General features: G+C 42.1%; 1 protein-coding gene across 2 annotated transcripts in view; it reads right to left on the bottom strand.

Moving 5' to 3' along the window:
• FSHR (follicle stimulating hormone receptor) overlaps nucleotides 1-19,879 on the bottom strand; it is a gene marked incomplete at both ends in the record, with an annotated part of 166,353 nt that overhangs the window by 11,381 nt on the left and 135,093 nt on the right. The window contains 4 exons of one of the 2 annotated variants that reach the window (XM_081253994.1): nucleotides 6,082-6,156; nucleotides 6,268-6,336; nucleotides 11,954-12,031; nucleotides 13,210-13,281. In XM_081253994.1, coding sequence (XP_081110120.1) covers nucleotides 6,082-6,156; nucleotides 6,268-6,336; nucleotides 11,954-12,031; nucleotides 13,210-13,281 — 294 coding nt within the window. The remainder of the gene's footprint in view (nucleotides 1-6,081; nucleotides 6,157-6,267; nucleotides 6,337-11,953; nucleotides 12,032-13,209; nucleotides 13,282-19,879) is intronic. The other variant, XM_081253995.1, reaches the window with a different exon arrangement.

Below are 19,879 nucleotides of genomic sequence, written 5' to 3'. Positions count from 1 at the left end.
TCTCAGCAGTGCCTTCCACATAGTAAGCACCCGGAAAATTGTTGCTTTGTTCAAAGATAGGCTGGGGAATGGCACTGGTGGAGGATTGGGAAAGGAACTAGATAGATCACCCCAGCCAGCTGTGATGTCCTCTGACCTCTAGCACTTACAGAGACTCTGGTACCCTGTATTATCTCTTCTGTTGTTTCATACTATTCAGCTTTTCATGTATATTTGTTTTGTCTCCTCAGTCAGGTTTCAGATGCTCTGAGAGCAGGGATTACTAAGATACTTTTGTGTTCTACACGGTATTAATATTTGGCACAGAGCTGGGTTCATGAAATCTACTCAGTGGATACAGAGATGCCTCAGCATCATAAAAAAAAAATGAGAAGTTGAAGCAAGTCTCACAGAAGAGCAATTCTAAAGGGAGAAAGATGCAAGGCATATTGAGAGGAAATCTGGATTTAAAGGGAACTCAGCAAAACGGTTCTTCTGCAGCAGGCAATTATATGTGACTGAGAGTATCAAAGGAATCAAGGAAGAGAGCATCCTTGTGCAAAGTTTACAAGGAGCAGACACAGATTGAAGACTAAATAGACTAATGCGTGTGTGGGTTGACCTGCATACAATCCAGCGACTAGGTGTTGGATGGGGAAGCCTGCTCGGGAAGCGTTGGTGCCTTTCTGTCTGCTGAGTGTTCTGGAGTTAGCTTGTATTTTGGGTTCCTCCTCATCACAGCTCCAAAATATATGAGCTGCTGTCATTTTCACTAGGTGGCTTTGCTTCTGGGCGACTGTGGCATCTTGTCAGTGTCCTGGGATCCCGAGCTTCCGCTGGTGGATATTGAAAGGAGGGAGTGGTTGGTAGGAGAGAGATGCAGAGTCACTTAGAGTTTGGTAAAGCAAAAGTCTTTAGCAGAAGTAGTTCCTGGGTGATAGGGAAATAAAAGTGTTTGTAGAAGTGTTTACTTCAAGCTTCCTGCATACTTGCTGGGGTAAGCAAACATGGAAACTATCATAAGACTTCCATATTTTGGACTGGCAGAAAAATGTTTTCTCTGGTATCTCCATGGATTAAGAAAAGTCCATAGGCATTTATATCAGCAGGGGAAGGGGTAATCATGGGCTGGTGTTTTTAATCCTTGTCTTTCAGGCTGGTCTCATGCTGACAGCCTTTCTTTTTAAGGTGCCACTTTGGTTAACATTTCAGCACATGCTACATTCTGGCTGGTTTTGAGAATTTAAATCCTGAAACGTAGTACCAACAGGAGACTCATAAGACAATGGCTGAAGAGATTTTGTAATCCTGAACTGTTTCAACATTGTTAGGATTCTTGATTTTGAGATACAAAGTAGAAAGGGAAACAGCAGTCAGTAATAAGACACTGAGTCAGGAGAGTTAAACTGTGCTCTGTGCCCCATTTAATAAAGTGTGTTTGTTATAGCCAGTGCCACAAATTTGAGTTGAACAATTTCTACTTTTCCCAGCAAAGATATTGTTACAGGTCAATCATTTCCATAAGTGAGAGCACATTTCTGGTGTATACTACACTGACAGATGGCTAGAAGACCTCTCTTTCATGATCCCAGGCGGAATAAAAAGGCAATTTGCTTATCTATAGGACTGTGTGTACACTGGTAATGGAAGAGAATCATTCTTATACAAATACCTCAGTGTTTGAATCTGAACTATCAAATGAATCTGAGCTATAGCCAAACCAATTTGATAAACCATCAGAATATGATTGTACCGGCTCCAGCCTGCAAAGGCAATGCATTAAATTTTCCCCACAGGAAATGGTTTCCCAAGGAAACAGCAATTGCTTGATTGCTTAAAAAAAAAAAAAAAAGAAAGAAAGAAAGAAGGAAGGAAAGGAAGGAAGGAAGAAAAAGAAAACTTGAGTGAGTTCAGAATATCAGGTGAAAACTCAGATGGCTACTGATGTTCAAGGTCAAGACTCATGAAGGGGAAGTCAGGATGCTAGACTGCTCCTGGGAAACTCAATGGAGCTTGTCTGTGTGCCCCTAGCTTTCTCTGCATCTATTTCTCTTTGCAGTGGAACATCTCATCCTTGCACCCTCAGGTGTTCAGAGGCTCCCTGTTTTTCACTCAACTAAAATTTTTGCCTTCAGGAAAGGAGTTATGTTTGGTTTGGGTGCCCTCCCCTTAACTCTTTTAGAATCCCTTGCATATATCTACTAGGGACAAAACACTGAGCCTGTTGGGGAGGGAGATTCACCCCAGTTAGCTCTTGGAGGAGATACTCTGGAGACCCGGACAAGCTTCCCCATTCCCAGCACTGGTTCTAGGGCAGTGATTCTCAGTGTGCTTTCTGTACCAGCAACGTCAGCTTCGCCTGCAAAGTTGTTAGAGGTGCAGGTTCTCAGGCCCACCCCTTACCTGCTGAATCAAAAATTCTGGGGATGGGGATCAGCCATCTAGGGTTTTACAAGCATGCCGGGTGATTCTGATGCAAGGTCAAATTTAGAACCATGGCTTGAGGGCAGCTGAGGACCACTCACAGCGTAGGTGGCCCATAGCCGAGTTCTGCTCTGGGATTTGCCCTCGCCTGACTCACCCGAGACTTGGCTCTTCCTCAGGGCCAGCCTGCACCCAATGACTGTTGATGAAAAGGCCTGGCCCCTTACCTTAATTCAGTCAATTTTGAAGGGCCATCTTAAGGCCAGAGCTCCCCATAGGATTAGTGGAAGCTTCTGTTGCAAATGCAATGTAGTTCAACTTCCCTGTTAGCCTGCTTCTGCGTCCATCAAGCACTCCCCACAGACTCCAAGAGCACTCTCCAGTAAACCTTTTGCATGCAAATACCCACATCACAGTCTGATTTTCTGGGAGGGGAATCTGACCCAAGCCACGGTCACAGCCCTAACCTGAGCCGCATCTACTGTGGGCTGAGTGGTCTGCACACACTCCTTCTCCAACCCATGAACCCACAGCACCAGCGTGGGCTGGTCCCCTGCACACACTAAACAAGCAGCTCTCAGGCCAGCGTTTAGCTGGGGTTGGCACATCAGGTTGCAGAAGTAGGGGATGGGATAGGCCCTAGAGTCCCAGGTTAGCAGCCAGAGAGGCTGGTAAGACATCTGTGGACTAACCTGAAAGCCCCAAAAAAGGAGGCTTGTTGTTAAGCTGATCAACCCTCTTGCCCCAAGGGGAGGAGAAGGAGACCAGCAGTTACAGGCTGGGCTTTCGGCCAGGATATTGCATGTATATCCTCATGCATTGAAATGAAATGATGTAAGAATGTATTATCACCCTCTACCTTTTTAAGTCATGGCAAGTGCTTCATAATTCCTTCGGATTTTCTATAAATTTTATTCACTGTTTCTGTGGTAAAAGGGTAGAAAATGGGCCTGTAACTTGAGGACCCTGCAGAACTGCTGGTGATGACGGCATCCCTTCTTGCTGGCATTCGTGGCAGGGCTGGCTGTGGATTCATGTTTGTGTTTTCCACTGAACACTGACCAGACACACTGCACAGTGCCTCAGCCTGGGACCTGCTTGTCAACTGCAGGGGATGTTCTTCTACGCTGTGTGTGTGTATGTCACTTACTGGTGTTCTTGGGCTCAGGGGTCTGGTGTTTATAGTTATCTTCCCCCCTATTTTAGTTCACAGTTAATTTTAGGGGCCCTTTTAGATGCTTGATTGGACATGTTTATGTACTTTTGGTGACATGGTATGTTGGGACTACACGGGATGTAGTTTCTGGTTTAAGCTCTGCCACTTAACGGCAGTGGTGTGATAGATAGCAGGTCACTTCGCATTTCTGTCTCTGGTTTCCTCAGCTGGGTAATGAGCTAGTTGGGGATCCCGTCCAACTGCTACTGTTCTCAGTAGCAGACAGTGGTTAAGGTGCTGTGATTTTATAGTGTACCTGGTACAGGTCACATATGAAAACCTACCCCATCACAGGTATGTTCTTATGTAACAGATAGAGGTGCCTATTTAGGCACATTCAAAACCCTCAGGACTGTTAGCTAAGTGAAATTGACACACTGCTATTCTGCTGGTCAAAGGCATCAAAAGCACTTTCTCTAAGTCTGTCTGCCTCCCAGGTACTCTAAGAATAAGAAACATTGACTAAGCATTACAAGTTCTGAAGACTCTGTATATTGGAACGCAGGGACTCTATGCCTGGCGCTTCCCGTTTGTTATACCCGTGTCCTACTTGGTGCTTCATAGGGCACATCATGACCTGATATTATTAAGTTGCATATTTAGTTCTATTGTCTGACTTTCCCTTATAATAATATAAGCTTTCTGTGGGGAAAAACTTTTGTTCCTTGCACTATATACAGTGCATAGCACACGGCTGGTGCTTAAAATCTATCTGTGAGTGAATCAAAGAGTGAATATATAAATATAAATATATATATACACACACACATATATAATATTATTAAGTTTCAAACAGTATTAGGAAATAGGTATTATTGTTTTTGCCATTGTTTTTTTTTGTTTGTTTGTTTGTTTCTGCCATTTTTTTAGGTGAGGAAACCGAGGTTTAGAGAGGTGAAAGAACTGGTTTTAAGCCTAGGTAGTCTGCTCTGGCATCTGTGCTTTAATCATGTGGATACTCCCTTCATTTGTATATATTGCCTATCTGAAACCAGGCATTCTGGAATAATCTTTGAACTTCTTCAAAGAGACAGAGTCCCATATAAGGTCACAACATATCCTTTATCATCAGTAATAACCACTTATGGAGCTTCTGCTCTACCATACAGGATCTCATTCCAGAGGTGCATGGGTTCCAGCCTGAAGGAGAATACAGTCGCCCCTTGGTGTCTGTTGGGGATTGGTTCCAGGACCCACTGCAGATACCAAAATCCACGGATGCCCAATTTTCATAGCCCTGTCCTCCTTATCCATGATTCCACATGGAGGATTCAACCAACCACAGATAGTATATATTTATTGAGAAATATCCACATGTAAGTGGACTCAGTTCAAACCTGTGTTGTTCAAGGGTCAACTGGATAAGCTCTTTGGTGAAAATGAAGTGATGTTGATAGATGGTATGTAGATAATATATATACTGACTGCCAAGTAAGAGGTGCTGGCTAGTGGCCCCCAAATGCCCCAACTGGCCTTAGGCAGGCTATATGAGGATCATCTAGCAAACCTTTACATCTAGTCACATGTTTATCTATTTCTTTGCTCACTATTTCTTCTTGCATCTGACTCCTTCCTTCCAGATTCCTTTCTTACTCCTACAGTACATTTGTCAATAGATGTAGTGGGTCTTGCTTGGAGCCTAGGAAAAAACATTTTTAAAAAGCTCTTGCAGATTTGGGCCCCTGCAGCCATGAAGAAGACTATGGGAGTCACAGGAGGAGGCATTCACTGTTGGATGAGATTGTCAGGGAAGAGGTGGGTGACCCTTGTGGAAGGGCAGGGGCTGATGAGAAGAGAATAGGGGAAAGTCACTCTTGGGGGAAGAAATGGAGATGAGGAAGCAATGATAGGAGGAGTGGTGCTGATGCAAGGCTGTGAGGCCCTGGATACATCCCAAGAGATCTGGAATTGAGACAAAGAGGATCCAAAAATAAATGTGTGTGTATATCTCACTGGTTTGAGGGAAACTCCTGGACATTGAGAGTGAGGAAGGAGAACTGTGCTTTCCCTTTCAGGGAAGAGATGTATAGCAGAGTGGTTAAGAGTGTACTATGAGTTAGACCAGTTTGGTGTGGAATCTGTGCTCTAAAATTTCTGTGATCTTGGATGAATTGACCCCTCCAGGGAAGCCCGTTTTTTCTTCTCTAAAATGGGACTAATAGCTCCTACCACAGAGGTTATTGTAAGGATTAAATTAGAAAATTCATCTTAAGTTTTTAAAACACTGGCTGGGACTTGGTAAGTGCTCATTAAATGTTAGTTGTTGTTGTTACTGTTGCTACTTTACTGAAATGTAGAATGTGGATCAGCCCTAAATTGTCCTATAAATCTTTGCAGATGACACAAATAAAATTTGATCTTAATTGCCAGCCCTGCCTTATAAGCTTCCCTGAATTGGAGAAAGTTGACTTCTAACGTAAGATGCTGATCTCTTGCACACGGAAGTGGGGGAAGATACTCACAGAATGACTGGTCCAGAGGCTCCCTGGAAAACATCATTAGGCAATTCTTCCAAATTATTGTTATCACTTAGATTCCTGGGGATGGAGTTGAGGAAAGAAGAAGGGAAACACAAAGCCATGTCAACATTACAGTTGTAAGAGCCATTTCCCTCTAAATGACCTGGAAGAATAGTCAGGGCTACTTACAGCTCATCTAGTTGGGTTCCATTGAATGCCCAGTTGTGTATTTCTTGAATCCCATTCTTACTCAGCCATCTGAAATAAAAGACCCATTAAAAAACCAATACTGTCGGATGCAAACAATACATGGGTTTCATAATTGGAAGCACTGGGGCAGGGCCACACAGCACAGGTCAGTGGCATAAATAAAATACCACCCTTAAAACTTGGGGATGGGGTGGAAGGGAGACTGAGTTATCACTGTATAACCTTTTTGTAACGTTGGAAGTTTGCATTATGTGCATGTATTACTTATTCAGAGAAATAAATGAAATTTAATTTTGAGAAGGCACACTTAGGCATAGCAGCCTGGATCCCAGAAGGTCTTTGCACACATCAGTTGTGTGCAGAGACAATGCCATGGAGAGAACAGACAAAGATCTGTCTGGTCCTGAAAGACAGAAATCATACAGTTATCGAACCAGTGTTTATAAGCTGGAGAAAACATATTGTATCACCTTTCTCTATGGCCATAAGCCTCTCACTCAGGCTCATTCACAGCAGCAGGCCTGGCTGTCATCAAAAAATGATCTAAGCTGTCAGACAACCTGCACATCTCCCGTGACCTATGGGGACTTGGTTATTGGAGGTTTGTGGAGGTGGCTCTGGGTTAAGCCAGAAAGGAAGAGAAATCAGTGATAGAGACTGTGGGCCGTGGCGGGGTGAGGTTGTGTGAGTGGGCGTGGGGGGGAGGCTCTGGGGGAGGGGGGTCTGGATGTGGAACAGTCATCCTGATTGTGCCAAGAAGGTCAGTGGGCAGGTTTGCCTGGACAGGGGAGCCCAAGGACACCTTGGGCTGACAGCTCTGCATTGCTGTGCCCCTAGATGGATCTGAAAACAAAAGCAGAAATCCAAGGTCGGGAGAGCTTAGCCTGAAGAGCCTCTGATCCGTTGCTCTTGGGATCCGTCAGGTCCTTTCCCTTGTCAGGCTCAGGAGGTGTACAAGTAACACTGTTCCAAAAGCTGACCCAGAGAAGTTTCCGTGTGTTCAGGACATCGATGGTTTCCGGTGCTGCAATGGGTAGCTCAACACACTTAAAATCACAGGAGGACAACTGCGTGTGTTTTTCTTCCTCCTGAAAGCCAGTTAGCTGAAAATCCACACAGGAGTAATGCAAGTCTTTCAAAACGTTAGCAACCAATTGGTGGCTTCCGATGGCCAAGAAGTGTCTGTGCATCCCAAGTCCTGCCTGCCCCACGCCTACCCAAGTGTCCCCAGCACATCCAGCCTCCTGACTGACTTGTCAGCCTATTCCCGGGGGGGGGAGTGGTGACAGTCGCTGGAGCAGCTGCCCCTAACCTGTGGGAGGTGGATCCTGGGGGTTTTGGATTAAACAAAGGGGTCAGCAAACTTTTTCTATAGGAGGCCCAATAATAAATTTTAGGTTTTGTGGGGTTAAGAAGCAAAATGAGAATATTATTGTTACATAGGTACTTTACATAGGTACTTATAAAACAATTGCCACGAAATTTTTATTGACCAAACTTAAAGTATAATAGTAATAATTGAGCACAATTTTTTTTTGTAGTATAGGTCTACTATCGAAAAGAATGAATTTTTTTCTTTTGTTGGGGGTAACATTTTGCTTCATTTAGGTTTAGTGTTTGTGTTCCCTACCATCAAAATCTTCACTTATAAAAGCTAGTCCTAGATCAGGGACCACATATGCCCCATAGGGCATAGTTGGCTGACCCTTAACCCAACAAAAGCAGTGTGCAAATCCATATGAGCTCTACCTAACTTTTTTTCTATAGACTAGATAATTAACATTTTCTGCAGGTATATGTCATGCAAATAGATGTTGCTATGATTAAATAAAATGCAGACTAATTTAAAAGAATTATGGTATTTAAAGTAGCCCTTTGTCTTTATGGATTTTCTTAATAGATGCCATCACATGGGGAGCAGGTGGCATTTTTGGATGTCGTCAACAGATCAGCACACAAAAACCATACTATGTACAGAATTCTTGCCCTGGGTTTACATTGGGCTGTAAGACTCTCAAACTACTACCAGAGAAGCTGATATTTATCACCTATATGCCTAGTTTCTTAAGAGAGGTAGTACTGGTTTTAAAACCAACCTCATGATGATGGTGACGACAAAGAGGGTAGAGCATCAGCTAAGGAGTAACTGAATCATGCTTTCCTTAGTCGTTTTGTTTTGTCCCTTCCCTAGTGTGTTCATTCAGTGCAGGCTCAGGAGGCTCCAGTAGCAGAGTCTGCCCTCATCCTAAAGAATGAAGGTGCTGGGGGACCTGGCCCATGAAATCTCCTTGAGGGGCAGGCAAGTGAGATGGAAGCCAGTTGAGGAAGGGAGGAAACGCACAGGAAGTGAGCAGTTCCTGTGGCCGGGCTGTGCTGGGAGATGGCACACATGTAACCTCATTTTATCTCTTCTGAATTAGCCCATTCTGCTGGTCGGCCATAGCTAGGTATTTCCCTGTTCAGAATTTCTGGTTGCAGAGCAGAGTAGGGGTGGCTGCTAGCCAAGTGTCTGATAATCCTTCATTGTTGGGCTGTTTTTAAAACAATATATATTTATATATATAGAACAGGGCTTCACGATTTTGAAAGATGCCAATGTATAGAAAGCTTTTCCAGTCATCAGAGCCATTTTGCCAGGCTTTTTTTTTTTTTTTTTTTTTTTTTTTTGCGGTACACAGGCCTCTCACTGTCGTGGCCTCTCCCGTTGTGGAGCACAGGCTCAGCGGCCATGGCTCACGGGCCTAGCCGCTCTGTGGCATGTGGGATCCTCCCGGACCGGGGCACGAACCCGTGTCCCCTGCATCGGCAGGCGGACTCTCAACCACTGCGCCACCACGGAAGCCCCAGGCTTTTTTTTTTTTTTTCCCTGAGTACCCTTGGATGTCCCTAGGAGGAGAAAGTGTCCCTGCATCCAGACATAGCGCCTGGACTAAGAACAACTGGAGACTTAAATTGTGAGTGTGGATCTTCTGATTCTGTTATCTACGAATTAAGGGCCATCTGAGGTTAAAAAAAAAAAAAAGATGCTTTTCTCACAAATGTGAATTTATCCTTTAGAGACATGTCTGAGAAATGCTGACTCTTAAGAAGCTGTCCTCACTAGGAGAGCATGCTGTTGGTTCTGGGGAACCACACAGTATCCGTGGCCAGGAATCAGTGAAGAGTGGCTATGATCTCTATGCTTCTTTTGTAGTCTTGGGCTTGCGGGACACTCTGCAAAGTTCTTATTTCCTCAAATTCTTTTCCTCCACTTGGGAAAAGTTAAGACTAGGTAGACCAGGACAGGTTGCCTTCTGTCTTAGGTTCTGGACAAAAAGGATGTGTGTCAGTATGCAAAACTGTGAGAACGTTATTAGTACAAACGGACTTTTTAAAAAAATTGAGATAATTGACATCTAACATTGTATTAATTTCAGGTTACCACTTATATATTTTCTATAAAAATACTCTGGGAGTTCCCTGGTGGTCTAGTGTTAGGACTCTGTGCTTTCAGTGCTGTGGCCTGGGTTCAATCCCAGGTCAGGGAACTAAGATCTCACAAGCCGCATGCCATGGCCAAAAAAAAAAAACCTCTATTAATAAACTTGCCACATGAACTAATTTTGAATCACTATATTTTAAAATGACACATATGTTTAGAGCAACTTTTTTAAAAATATAAATTTATTTATTTATTTATTTATGGCTGCGTTGGGTCTTCGTTGCTGCGTGTGGGCTTTTCCCTAGTTGCAGCGAGCGGGGGCTACTCTTTGTTGCGGTGTGTGGGCTTCTCATCGCGGTGGCTTCTCTTGTTGCGGAATGTGGGCTGTAGGCATGCGGGCTTCAGTAGTTGTGGCACGTGAGCTCAGTAGTTGTGGCTTGCGGGCTCTAGAGCACAGGCTCAGTAGTTCTGGTGCACGGGCTTAGTTGCTCCGCGGCATGTGGGATCTTCCCAGACCAGGGCTTGAACCCGTGTCCCCTGCTTTGGCAGGCGGATTCTTTTTTTTTTTTTTTTTTGGCAGGCGGATTCTTAACCACTGCACCACCAGGGAAGTCCCTAGAGCAGCATTTAAAGAAGCACAAGCGTCCAGGTACAACTGATTACATTTATCACTAATCTCCTCCCTCCATTATGTAGCCAAGGAGTCCTTTTGCTGCAACACACCAGGCCAGTATTACTCAGGTACTCACTATTTTCCAAAACTTCCTTTTTAGCTTTTTTTTTCTTTTTTTTTTTTTAACCTCCTTGGCCTTGAAGATTCTGTTTCCTCTGCTCGTCCTTTGCCAATGCTGTGGCTAAATCCCACTCGTCTTTTAAGGGCCATCTTCGACCCAACATCCTTTCTGAGCCACCTTCCTTCCCTCATTTAACTCTTCCTTCAAGCCTCGCATCAAAGCACATTATACCTTCTTTATGCTTAGAACAATTGCTTTTATTTTGCACATATTTCATGCTGCTTTTTACTTTTGCTTTCCCTTTCTCTCATACTTCTCACACCCCATCACCTCTTTCCAACACACACACACATACACACACACAGATTCCAAATATCATGAGCATATTAAGTGAAAGGATTAGGTATTACCTACAGTTTTGTCCTACTACTATGTACTCTGAATACAGGCCTTTGATTTTATTTTTTCCTTCATACATCCTATTTCCCTGCTAATCTCTTTCAAACCTTTTCTCGTGTTCTCTGTAATAAATTTACATCAAATACTGTGCTTAGCTTTATTCTTCAATATGTTCTCATCTCTGCCTACTGTTTCTCTCTGGCCCCCTCCCACCACCTTGCTCCTTATTTTTGCTTTTTTTTTTGTTTTTTTGGTATAGATGGGTCTCTAAATCGTATTATTGTTTTGAGAAAGACTGAAATTCTTTCTGGACTAGAACTTACCTTTTGTACATATCAGCATATTGAAACACATGTATATTTTTTAAAAAACACAACATTTGTGAAATGTAAAGAGAAAATACTTTTCTTACAGATGTAATTGCAATTACCAGTTCCCCAAATGTCATTCTATGCATCTAACTTCCATGGATCCCACAAACACTTGGGTAACCCCTAGTGCCCTATTTCTTGGCCATCTCGGGAAGTGGGTAAACTGCCACACAGGCTACTGGCACAAACAATTAGAAGGTAGTCCATTAACAATGCAGAGTGCATTTAAAAACTTTCCCAAAAGTCAGAGAGATTAACTCAAGCTCATTAAAAAACGTGATTATTCCAAGGAAATGAGATGTCATCTTATATGCTCAGCGTGGGGCTGAACAGAAGCTGCTTGGCATGGTTATGAGGGACTATCCATGTCTTCTTGATTCAGACTCCTTCTTGGTCTTTTTCTTTGGGCAACAAAAGCCTTGCCAGGCAGTAACTAGCTTTATTGATGCGTGAGTTATTCTGGCCCTCAGAACAGATGTTGCATCACAGGAGACCATCATTCAAAGAGCAATTTTAAATACTTGAATTGCACCACAGAATCATAAATTATTAACATGTCTCCATGTTGTGATTGGGAAATGTAAAGATGGGAAATGAGAGAAAAACACAGAACCAGAGAGAAACTGGAATGATGAAATGCCAAAGTTACCCAAACAAAAAAAGGAGCATACCATGATGAGAAAGAAATCATTACATGAAAAACCAAATGTTCCTCCATTGGAGTTTTTTCTTTTACTTACAGAATCATACTTTCAAAACTTAGCCCCACGAAAGAATTTCTTTCAACTGTGTGGATGTTTATATTATCTTGAATGTCTCTAGAAGAAAGTACAGACAAATTAGGTATTTATGTCAACTCCATTCCATGTCACCTCCCCACAAGCAGTCTACTTGGCATGGTGTAGTCTTTAGCTGAGGTAATGTTGGAATAGCTATTGTTCTGAAGGTTGATGAGCTCAGTGTTTGGGAAGTGAATGGCATCTCATTTACCTTTAGTATATCAGTTCTTCTTAACAATGGAATTGCAGACATGCAGTCTCTTCCCTCTCTGAAAGTCTTCTTCTCTAATTCAACTGTGCTGAGGTTCTAACAGACTCATTTATTACCCTTGCCTCCACAGTTGGTACCTGATCAATAGGACGAAGTCACTTAAGCTGACCTTTCATCTCCATACCAAACTTCCCCATCCACCTTACTTGGGCCTTCATCTTCCTCCATCTCAATCCCCTTCTCAAAGCTAGTTTCCTTCCTCTGTTGTCCTTGGGTCACAGGAATTTTTATCATTGGTTTTTCTCCTCCTGACTGAAAGAATGAAGAAAGTCTCGGTTTTCTGTTTGTACCCCTCACCCTCTGAAACTTCCCTGTTGGGTCTGATCTAACATGTAAATGTAAAAGGAGTAAATTGCTTGGAACAATTTGAGAAATGGGGGATATTCTCTAGTTTTCCCTCTCCCTCCCTCTCTCCTTCCTTCCTTAGCTCATTGCATCTCTTCCCGACCTCTTCCTTTTGGGTCTGTCCAGATCCTTACAATTTCACTATTGAAAATAAACTTGCTATTATACATTGCCTTTTCTCTTGCTCTTTCAAAATACATCATCATTAACACTTCAGTGTGAGTTTGTCAGGTGGTTTCTTTATGCTTAGGGGCAGCATGGGAATTCTGGAGGGAAGCGGAGAGGATGGTGGAAGACAAAGGGGGTTACAGGAGGGAGGTATGTAAGGTACTAAACAGTGAAGAAAGGGGAGACTTCCTGATTTGCTACAAGCTGGCTCTGTTGACAACTGTCGTACTGAGGAGCCTGCTGACTTTCTCCAAACTGAGATTAGCTGGTCTTAAGGTAAAACCGAGGACACTTGCTGTTTGCCTTCCTACCTCTGATCACCCAGAGCAACATGTTTGGAGGATGTAGACTACACAGTGCATATTACAGGCCCAGAGGCTGTTGGGCAGGACAGCTATCGAGTAAAGAGTTGGTAACCACTCTTCAAACTTACAGTAAAACCTTTTGGAGAGATTGAATCTTGTGAACAGCTGGCAAGTGCTTAATACCTGTGTTGGATATTAACCTAGAAAGAGACAAACTGAGAGTGAGGGAACAATGAAGCTGGCTATTTTAACAATTGCTAGAGTCTAAGCTTTCCAAATTCAAAATATCAATTTTGAGCTTTCAGAAAAACCTACCGGAAAATCCCATAATACACGTGAATCATGCTAATGTTTTCTATTTTAAGACTCTAACCAGGGTCTAGGAAGCTACTGATACCTTAGAGAAAGGAAACTTACACGTCAGGCACAAATATCTGCTAGTATGTCACAAGGCATAACTTTTTTTTTTATTAATAACTTTATTGGAATAGAATTGCTTTACAGTGGTATGTTTCTGCTTTATAACAAAGTGAATCAGCTATACATATGTTCCCAGATCTCTTCTCTCTCGCGTCTCCCTCCCTCCCACCCTCCCTATCCCACCCCTCTAGGTGGTCACAAAGCACCGAGCTGATCTCCCTGTGCTATGTGGCTGCTTCCCACTAGCTATCTATTTTACGTTTGGTAGTGTATATGTCCATGCCACTCTCTCACTTTGTCGCAGCTTACCCTTCCCCCGCCCCCATATCCTCAAGTCTGTTCTCTAGTAGGTCTCTGTCTTTATTCCAATCTTGCCCCTAGGTTCTTCATGACCTTTTTTCCCTTAGAGTCCATATATATATATGTAAGCATACGGTATTTGTTTTCCCTTCTGACTTACTTCACTCTGTAGGACAGACTCTAGGTCCATCCACCTCACTACAAATAACTCAATTTCGTTTCTTTTTATAGCTGAGTAATATTCCATTGTATATATGTGCCACATCTTCTTTATCCAATCATTTGTTGATGGACACTTAGGTTGCTTCCATGTCCTGGCTATTGTAAATAGAGCTGCAATGAACATTTTGGTACCTGACTCTTTTTGAATTATAGTTTTCTCAGGGTATATGCCCAGTAGTGGGATTGCTGGGTTGTATGGTAGTTCTGTTTTTAGGCTTGCAGTTGATATATTTGATAATATGAGTTCAGAGAGTTTGGGACAGCTGGAATGAAACAGAGATGGAAGAAAGAGAATCAGTACAAGAATGAGTTATTGTACTGTATTGAGTTGTCCACCACTACTAGTGACTGGTCTTTAATGCCAAGGACTTGACCTAAGAGATTTTCAAAATGGGTATCAGAACTATTGCTCTGAATGGGGGAAAAGGGGAAGCATTTATCCACAGACTACTATTTCCTGTTGGTGGATGGTATCCCCATGGTGTTAACTCCTCTCTGACTTGCACACTTGTGGGTGCCCAGTGAGTTCCTACTGAGCCTCACTTACAGTGGTGTAGAAGAAGCCCCAAGACTAGAAATGAGAGGTACACAAGGCCAGAGTAGCTGCTGTACAGTTGAAATTAAGCTGCATTAAGCTGGTTGAAATTTGGGTGGGACTGGCTTCCACAGCAGTGGTGAAAAAGATTTTCAAGTTGACCCATGAGAGTTGTCTGATACACTGTTCTTCAGCATTTCCCAGGTTCCTGTGGGTTACTCAGAATCCTTCCAGTTCCTTCCCACTCCCATTTCCCTTTTCTCTGTGTGCCTTACCTAAGACAAAGTTGGTCTTAGTTGCCTGCAATCTAACGAACCTTCACCTGTGCACTCATCATTGTGAAAGATCATGTGTCTTTTAGGTTTATGATTCTAGAGGAGACTTTAGTGTCTTGTTCTCTGCTTCTGTCTTCAGAAAGCCAGTGCATTCTCCCTACAGGTTCCCTGTAATGGTTCTCAGATGTTTTGCTCCTTCTTGGTTCCCAGTGATCCACACAGAACCCATCTTGGTCAATTCTTCCTTTGATTATTTCAACAGCCCTTGAGATCATCTCCCTTTGTTTTTCATTTGTGGGAAAGAGCTGTTAATGTGCTTTTGTTAAGAATTTGTTGTGTTATTTACTTTAAAAATTTTCACCCTGAAAAATAAATTGTTTTATGTAGAGACCTGAGTGAACACAAGCATATGCAGCTGTTTAAATACTGGCACACTCAAGATACAGCCAAGTTCCAGAACCCTCCAAGTTATGTTGTATTGCCCTTTGTAGTTACCTCTCCTTCTACTTCCTATTCCTACCAACCACTGATCAGTTTCTATTTCTCTAATTTTGCCTTTTCCAAAATGTCGTATCAGTGCAACCATATGTTATGGAACTTCTTTCATACAGTATAATGCATTTGAGATTCTTCCATGTTATCGTATGTATCAGTAGTTCACTGGTTTTTTAAAAAATATTTATTTATTTAATTTATTTTGGCTGCTCTGGGTCTTAGTTGCGGCATGCATGTGGGATATAGTTCCCTGACCAGGGTTAGAACCTTGGTCCCCTGCATTGAGAGCATGGAGTCTTACCCGGTGGACCACAGGGAAGTCCCAGTAGTTTGCTGTTTTTTATTGCAGATTAGTCTTCCATTGTGAGGATATACCACAGTTTGTTTATTCATTCGTAGGTTGAAGAACATGTAGGTTGTTTCCAATTTTTTTGATTATAAAAAAGTTGCTTTAAACATTTGTGTATAGTGTGTGTGTGTGTGTGTAAGAAAGAGACAGAGAGAGACAGAGAGAGACAGAGACTGAGACTGACGGAGGGAGGGAGGGAGAGAGGGAACATTTCTACTTTTCTTGGATAAATATCTATGAGTGGGATTACTAGGTTGATGTTAAGTGTATGTTTAACTTTATTAGAAACTGCCAAACTGTTTTCCAAAGTGGCTGTACCATTTTGCACTCTCACTAGCAATGATGAGAGTTCTAGTGGCTCAACATCCTTTGGTTATTTTAAAAAGTATATTCTTTGAATATAAAAGTAATACATATGTATTATGAAACTTATGGAAAATATGGAAACATCTACAGCAGACAGTAAAAATCACTTCTAGTTTCACTACCCAGAGATAGCTTCTGTTAACATTTGGAGTTTGAAGTTTCTAACCAAAACAAATAACTTTCATGATTGCTCTCCATCACCTCTGAGATTCTACTCAGAGAAGTTCCAACAGAAACATTGCCATAACTAAATATCTGCTAGCTTGACAGAGGCTCATTCTACATTTGTTGTGTAATCATATCCAGCCTTCTACTATTTTTAGATATCTTCCCATGGGTCTATGCAGTATTCTTTTAATGAGACATCAAAGCAAGGGCCATACTTAATATTCTTTGGCAATCTATACTGCTGGTGAAGACTGGGAATACAGTATGTGCTCATAAAATATTAGGTTAATTGGTTATGGTTCTAAAACATTTCTTGCTTCTGTCACGAAGAATGTATTAAAACCCTTATGCAGTTAATTTACTTGTCAGGTATCACGGCTACTTGGAGTAATTAATCTTAAACAGAGGCAAGGAGATCTGGAGGCCAGGAATCAGGAGAATGTACATGCCAGCTCTGGCATGAACTAGACGCAAGCCATTTCAACTTTCCAGACTGGAAGGGCTGTGGAGTGTGTGAACATCAAGGTAGATATTATATCAGACACCGCTGAGCCCTGCTTCACATCCTCTTGCTCCATCTTTTACTCTAGCGGTTACCATAGCAACCAGCTACATACGGATTTAACTTAGCAGACACTGGCCCTCAGTTATACTGGGTATCTCTCATTCTGTATCCTCGGCTCCTCTACCACCTCTGAGTGTGACGCTTATGGGAATCTGCTCAACTATTTTGAGGCATGGGGCAGATTGCTAGCTACAAGGGAGTTAGCACCCCGTAGGGCAACTCTTCTAGTGGTGAACTCTTCCACTCCTTGGGTGAACAACTCTTAATGTATTCTAAATGACAGCTTAGATGGGCTCTAGCATAATTGGGCCTTGATTTCCTGGTGGCAGTCAACCAATAATACATTCTTGAGTTGCCTTTCCCTCATTCCTTCTTTTCTTCTTAGTCATCGAATCTCTTTTCTCCGGTTTGAATGTAAAATAAAACACTCACTTGTTAAGTCCTTGCTCAGACATATTTTGGATCACCTAGACTGAGACAGGTACTAACTTGCACTGAATTTCACATTTTACATAGACTCACTGACGGTTGCCATTTGCCTTTACTCCAAATCTGTCTCCACTTGCAGCCCAGCCTTGTTTCTCTTCCTTCTTTTACAGTAAAGTTTCTAGAAAGAGTTGTCTGCGCAGGCTATCTTCATTTTCTCATGTTCTATTCCTCTTTAATTTGTTGAAGATGCTCCAATTTGTTTTCGTTCTATACCTCTCCACTGAAACTACTTTCATCATGCCCCAAATCTACCAACCCATAAACAATGAATCTAATGAACAATTTAAATTCTCACTTTTTAGACCTTTCAGGAGAATTCAGTACTCTCTGCCAGACTCTCTCTTCTATTAGTTTCTGTCCAATCACACTTTTCTATTATTCTGCCTCTTTCTTTGTTACTCCTTTTAAGTTTTTCGTTGTTGATGCCCCCTCCTCTAGACGTACTCGGAGCCTTCTGCCTTTTTTCTCTATAGTCTTGCTGGGAAGGTCTCATTTCCCATGGCTTCAAGTAGTATCAATATGATGACGACTCCTAGATTTATACTTGACTTCTGACCTCTCTAGTTTATCCTAATTAAAGTTTACTTCACATATCCTCTTCTGAATGTCTCATTGACATAACAAACTAAACTAGTTCCCACCATCACTTTCACAAAACTCCTTCTCAATTCTTCCTCATAAACAGCACTCCCATCTATCAATTATTTGTTAGAAATGTGACATTAAACTTGGCTTCGTCACCCTCATTCCCCAACATCCAGTCCATCTCAACATCCTCTTAGATTCCATTTCCATACAGTTTCTTCCATCTCCACTGACACCATTCTAGAACAAGCCACCATCATCTTTCCCCTAGATTTCTGCAATAGTCTCCTCCTTTCCACACATTTAATGTTGTCTTTTCAAACCCATTCTCCATACAGTACACAGAGCATTCTTTTAAAAAATGTAAATAAGATGGCATTAGTCCTCTGCTTTTCTTTAGTTGTTTCCTGCAGTAAAATTTATACTCCTTCCTACTTACACTTGAACCCTCAACTCATGCCATTCACCCAATTCACTTCAGCACCAGTGGCTTTCTTTCATTTCTTCAGATGCGCTGAGTTCTTCCCTGTTTCCAGGCATTTGCACATGCTCTATCTGGAAGGCTCACCACCCACACTTCACCTGGCCAACCTCAACTCATCCTTCAGGATTGAGTTACAAATGTCATTTCTTCAGAGAAGAGCTCCCTGATTGCCAGTCTAAATTAAGGTTCCGATTTATTCCCAGTATAATCATATTCCTTTTTAGCACTTTTCCCTTATTAGCACTCATCAAGATTCTCAACTGTATATTATCTTGTGTTAATGTGTCTATTCAACGTCTGTCTCTTCAACCAGATTGTGAACGACATGATGATGGAAATCATGTTTCTTCTGAAAACTCAACGTTTTCACAGTGGTTGGTGCATGTAAAGTGCTTGATGTGTATCAGGCCAGGCAGTGTGTTATGTGCTGTCAAGAAATGAGCACAAAAAAGGAATCATTCACTAGCTGTGTTCATCACACCTAACTGATTTGACATTATATGGATAACAACTTGGCTCTCTTTCTGTTAGTGAATGAGTAAGAATTTTATATAATTGAAGGAGGGAAGAATTTATGATTGTCAATGAGAAGAGTACAAGTACATTATTTAATATCAATAGTATGAGCTCCCAAAGCCACTATACTTATGGGACATCTATAAGTGTTTATAGATGCACACTGAAATTTTTGGTCTTTATAGGAAAGAAAACACACAGCAAAAATGGCTAAGATTATTCCAGTAGTTCTGAGTTTAAGACACTTAAAAAGATCTAGTGACCATCTAGTGAGATGGATTATTGGTGATAACTCTATAGCTGAAACTCTCCATAACCCCAAGATAACTCAGGAAATGGAGTTCGGATGAATAATTAGTTTTCAATTCATTTTTCCCCTCTGATCAATAAATTCATGTCTGTTGGAGGCTGGAAGTGGGTAATCAGCTAGGAGCTCTATGTCTCAATGGGTTTGCTTTGGTCAGATGACTGTTTGCTGTGAAATTATTTTGATTCATTCAACTGCAGTTTATCTTCAAGAACAGGTAAAGGCCTGAGGGCCAAATGTCAGCAAATTTAAATTCTGCAAATGGATCTTCTAAAGAAAGGTAACTGGCTCACAGTCCTCTCTAGTCAACAGCTGGCTTTACATTCTGAGCTGGTGTTAGCACCTTTCATGCCTAACTGTCACCAGTCTTGAGGTTACAATGACGAAAATGGGTACTTCGCCTGCCAGGATGAACTTAGTGAGGTCCCTTCAATTGATGGGAACCAGTCCCACTATGTCCTGCCCCCTAACTAGATAATATACTTGCTTTCATGAACAGTTGACCCCAAAGCTCTAAGGCTCATTGTCCTAAACATCATTAGTGTTTTCATGAATCTTCAACGGGGCTGGTGGGTTGTTTTTTCTTAAATTTATAGTGTGTGTGCGCTCACTTGTTTTGCATTGGACTATACATCTTCTCTTCATACAACCCATCCAAGAGAGGACACCAAAGACCATGCCCAAACCACCAAAGACCCATGTCTTCAGGGTTTGCAGGTGAA

Source organism: Mesoplodon bidens (genome assembly GCF_964165515.1).
Source record: "Mesoplodon bidens genome assembly, chromosome: 14".
Lineage (NCBI taxonomy): Eukaryota > Metazoa > Chordata > Mammalia > Artiodactyla > Ziphiidae > Mesoplodon > Mesoplodon bidens.
This window is presented reverse-complemented; position numbering and strand designations above follow the sequence as displayed.